At 64.8% G+C, this 4761-nt stretch overlaps 1 protein-coding gene across 1 annotated transcript; it reads right to left on the bottom strand.

Moving 5' to 3' along the window:
* Nucleotides 1-1668: 1668 nt before the first annotated feature.
* Nucleotides 1669-4301, bottom strand: CD248 (CD248 molecule). Its single transcript, XM_059400980.1, has one exon. The coding sequence runs from the start codon at nt 4259-4261 to the stop codon at nt 1946-1948; it is 2316 nt and encodes a 771-aa protein (XP_059256963.1). The 5' UTR covers nt 4262-4301; the 3' UTR covers nt 1669-1945.
* Nucleotides 4302-4761: the final 460 nt, after the last annotated feature.

Below are 4761 nucleotides of genomic sequence, written 5' to 3'. Positions count from 1 at the left end.
TGGGCGTGGCTCGTAGCTAGGAGGGATCTGTCGGACTGTGTCGGCATCTGCCTACAGGCGACGTTCGCGCCTGGATGAGGAGGGGTCTGAGGGTCGGTGGGCGGAGCCCAAGACACAGCTCCGGGTCTGGGCAGAGCCCAGCCTGGGCGCAGGCGGGGTTTCTGCCTTGGGAGGCAGTCTGTTTAGGCCCGCACGCAGCTCCGCATCTGTTGCTCATTACGGGATGACAAAGAGCCGGCTCTGGGCCCCCTTCCCCACGCCCATCCCCTCCCTCCGACAGCAGTGCATTTAACTCCTTGCTGCCCTGACGGCGCTCTGGATACCCTGCTCAGGGTCCCAGGAGGGAGCTCCAGTCTGTGCCATCCTGGCAGGCTTTGTTTCCCGCCCCAGGTTGCTCCCACACCTACTTCTCAGACTCAGGCCTCTAGGCCACCCCGCGACTCCACTCTCCTGCATCGAATCTCTCCAGCGGCATTGCTGAGGTTAAACGCTTGGGCAGGATCTGGCGGGGGCGTCTGGTTTGAGTTAGGGGAACATGAGAGCGGGGGCCGGGGGCGGTGCATAGCGTTCCCTCCACCCCCTCCACAGCGCCCCGTTCGTCCCCAGTTCTGACCCCTCCTCTACCGGTCCCCTGCGGCCCGGCCGAGGTCCAGGCCCTGGGGCTAGAGGATGGCATAGGGCACCCAGTAGGGAAGGGGCCTCTAGGCCACCCCTCCTCTCCTGTCTGGGTGGTCGTGGTGGTTCTGCTCCGTCCTAATTAGAGGCCCCTTCGAGATTGCAACTGAAAAAATTACAGAGGCAGTGGGAACCGGAGCCTTACCCCCCCCACCCCCCACCCCCTGCCGCGGCGCAGGTCCCTCCTCTCCCCATCCCCAAGGCAGTGAGCCCAGGATGAGAAGAGTTTGCCAGGTTCCTGCAGGCTGTGATCTTTGACCATCCCCTTCTGGTTTCATGGGACACCTCAGCATTGAGCAACTTGCCCAAGCTCTGGTCTCCCGGGTTTTCTCTGTCCCAGCACCACCCGCATGGAGAAGGGCAAAATGCGGCTGAAGCCTTGCTCAGAAGCCTGCCAGGGGAGCTGGATACGGGATGTCTCCCCCACGTTCTGCGCTCTCCACATCCCAGCCTGCTAGGCAGTGACTCCCACCTCCTCCGCAGAGCAGGGAGGACGGGCTCCTTCAGAGCACCTATAACCCAGCGGAGTGGAGAGCTGGACCCCAGCTGCCAACTTCTGGGCGGCCTGTGGGGATGGGATGGCAAGTACCAGAAGACAGTTAGAAGCTCACCCTTCACTCCCCAGAACTGCCAGACCCAGAGCTTAACTTTGACTCCTAAATCCCAGTTTGGCTGCCGTTGATCAGAAGCCCTCGTTCTAGAACGCTCCCCCATTTTTAGCCCCACTTTCTTGGAGTTTTGCTAAAAAGAAAAAACAAATATGAAACTCTCTCCATGCCAAAACTCCCACTCCCGGGCTAGCTGTGTGACCTTGGGCAAGGCTCTGCCCTCTCTGGGCTCCTGTTTACCAGAGAATCTCTGAAGCATACCCTCCTTTAAGGTGTCTTACCTTATTTCCTTGGGGCTCACACAAGCTGAAGGAAGGTCCCCTCTTTTTTGCTGAGTCCTCCCAGGCCCTCCCCTCAGACATCAATGGGGGTCAGGAACTTTGGGTGAGGTTGGCACCCCGTTTATTGAAGAAGACCCCAGCACCCACCCCCTGAGGTCCTGGGAGCCTTGGCGTCTCCTCTGCCGTGAGTGCTGGGTCGGGGAGCGGAATCCCCAAGAGTCTAGTCTGGTAGTTGACCGAGAGAGGAGCCTGGCTGGGCCCGGGGGAGCAGGAAGCCCTCTGTCCGGCTGGGCAGCCCCCGTGGGTCCCTGGTGCAGCCTGGGCCATGTGTCCAATGCACGCACCTTCCCCCCCACCCCGCAGAGGGGGTGCTGCGCCCCATCACACGCTGGTTCTGCAGGTCTGCACCCCTGTGAGGCTGCCCCGGTGGGGCATTGGTTCTGTTGGGCCCTTGCTCCCGGCGTGGGTGACCCAGCGATAGCAGTCGGTAACTCGCTTGTTGGGTGCGTGGGGACCACAGCGAGTGCAGTATACGATGCCCAATGCGAGTAGGACCACCAAGAAGACACATGTGGGTACTAGGAGTGCCACCAGCAGCCACCGGTCATCCCTCCGGCTGTGGCCTGCCGGACTGGAGTCTCCCAGGGCTGTCGGGGCTGCTGTGGGGGCTGCTGAGGGCAGCCATGGGGCCACCTTAGCATCCCAGGCACTCTCCCTTGGGACTTGTGGGGGCTTGGAATGGGGGTGTGTAGGGCTGGTGAATGAGGTCTGGTTAGTGGGGCTCTGGGGGGGCTCTGAGATGAGGGTAGTGTGGGGGGCTGGCGGCTGGGGGGCAGGAGACCCAGGAACTTGATGGGCAGGGAGCACAGGGGATCTGGAGGTAGTGGTCAGAGGGGGCTGGACAGTCGAGGTAATGGGAAGGTGGGTGGCCTGGGCTTGGAGGACCGGGACATCTGGGGTGACAAGGGATTGACGGCCCCCAGAAGTGGTGCCCAGAGGAGTGTGGTTAGCAGGGATCTGAAGCACATGAGCGGTGGTCTGGGTATCAGTGGCCCGGGTGTCTGGAAACACAGAGGACAGTTCAGGATATTTGGCTGAGATAATTGGGGGCTGGTGAGCCGGGGCCTGTGCTGGGCGAGTGGCAGAGATAATGGGGGGTTGGTAGGCAGAGGGCAAATCTGGATGGTTGGCTGAGATCATGGGGAACTGGTGGTTAGGAGGCAAAACTGGATGCCTAGCAGGGATCATGGGGGGCTCGGGGGCAGGGGCCCAGGGTGGGCGTGTGGCAGAGATGATAGGGGGCCGGTGGGCAGAAGGCAGTGTGGGGCGTGTGGCAGAGACCACCACGGGTCGGGTGACAGAGAGCACCGAGGAGTGGTAGGGGACCCTGGGAGCACTAAGCGGGGGTGGCCAGGTGGGGTCCAGGTAGGGCATCGGATGATCTCCCTCCTCCGGGAAACTAGGTCTGTAGGCCAGGCCAAAGTCAGGCGGCTGCGTGGCCTCCATCCACGGCACCCCAGGCACCTCCGTCCAGCTGCCATCAAAGGTAGCCCAGGCCTCATGTTCATCCTCTTCGTCCTCCCCGTCGTCAAGCAGCTCGTCCCCTAGGTCCTGGGCAGTGTGGGCTCCCATGGCTCCAGCCGGGCTGCAGCTGATGCCGTCAGCCTCGAGCTCGTGGCCCTCCCTGCAGTAGCACTCAAAACCACCGACGTAGTTGACACACATTTGCTGGCACACGCCAGCAATCTGGCACTCATCTGTGTCCACGCAGCGGTGCGGTTCGTCCTCGGCCGGTCGGAAACCCAGGCGACAATGACAGCTATAGCCCTGCGGCCCGCCGGGCTCACACTGCTGTTCACATGGAGCCTGGGCACAGGGGTCCTCGCAGCTCTGCCCGTCTGCCGCCAGCCGGAAGCCCTCAGTGCAGCGACAGGACACGCGGCCGTCCACCTCCTCTACGCATTCGTGTTCGCAGCCCCCGTTGTCCGGGCCGCAGCCGGGTGCCGGGCACAAGGGCCCGGCCCGAGACCAGCCCACGCCACCATCGGGCTGCTTCACGCAGAGCAGGGACGTTTCTCTGCCAGCCTGGCACGGCACAGCCGCCACGGAGCCGAAGGGCAGCCACTCAAACTCGGTGGACACCAGGTGGAAGGGTGTGGTGTAGACCACCGGGCCTGCCTGGCCCGCCTCGTCCGGCAACGCGGGGCAGGAGCCCTCGAAGCCGAACTGGCACAGGTAGCCGTCGACGGCCAGTGTGCACGAGCCCTCAAGCCAGCGATGCTCGCCGCTTGCCTCAAGGGCGGCGCAGCGCTGGGCTGGGCAGGGCCCTTCTGTGGCCGGCTGGGCCCAGTTGGTGAAGGCCGTGTCCTGGTCTCCCGTGGTCCACGTGAAGCCACGCAGCGGGCGCTGGGGTTGGCACTGGCGGGCCTGCCGCTGCAGGCCGATCCACAGCAGCTGGCTGGCCGGGCCCGAACCCACCAGGCTGTCCACACGCTGGGCCTCCTCGGGGGTCCGCGGCGTGGCCAGGTCACCCCCCAGCTCGCGGCAGGCCCGCCAAGCCTCCAAGAAGGTGCGGCGCCGAGGGAAGAGCGCGTAGCAGCTGCTGGGGCCGCAGATGGCCCGGGGCTCGGCCGCCCAGGGGGCCTGGCCCAGCGTGGGCACTGCGGCCGCCCAGGCCAGCAGCAGGCGCAGCAGCATCGCGATGCCCCCCGACTGGCCCGGGGCCGGCTCTCGGCCGTTCTTGACAGGGGGAGGGACCGGGGCCTCTGGCAGGCGGGCCGGGGGCGGGCCTGGGCCGGGCTCAGGCCTTGTAAGGAGTGGGTTGGGGCCGCTGCCAGCTCCCTGCTCCCGCTCCCCCGGGGCCGCTGGAGCAGGAAGCAGTCGGGCGGGGGGCAGAGGAGGGGGGTGCCGGAGGGGCGGGCGGGGGGAGGCACCGCTAGCCCGCTGGGAGTCGGGGAGAGGAGGCTGGTAGACCCTCAGAAGGTGCCGGCAGTCGGGGCTCCTGGCGGTGGGCTGAGGTCCCTTCCCAGAGACTCACCCCAGATCCTGTCTGGACACACCAACCTCATCGTACTTGTGAACTGTCTCAGGGCCCAGCGGCTCGTCATACATGTGGAAACGTGCTCTGACTCATGGCCTTCGCATCACACACGTGTGTGTGTGTGTGTGTGTGTGTGTGTGTGTGTGAGCGCTCGGCT

The sequence above is a fragment of the Mustela nigripes genome, chromosome 1, assembly GCF_022355385.1.
Source record: "Mustela nigripes isolate SB6536 chromosome 1, MUSNIG.SB6536, whole genome shotgun sequence".
NCBI classification, from domain to species: Eukaryota; Metazoa; Chordata; class Mammalia; order Carnivora; family Mustelidae; genus Mustela; species Mustela nigripes.
The sequence above is the reverse complement of the archived record's forward strand: the minus strand, read 5'-3'. Positions and strand labels throughout refer to the sequence as shown.

What these genes read in the sequence shown, in the direction of transcription:
- CD248 (XM_059400980.1), bottom strand. Translation starts at nt 4,261, where the DNA reads ATGCTGCTGCGCCTGCTGCTGGCCTGGGCGGCCGCAGTGCCCACGCTG.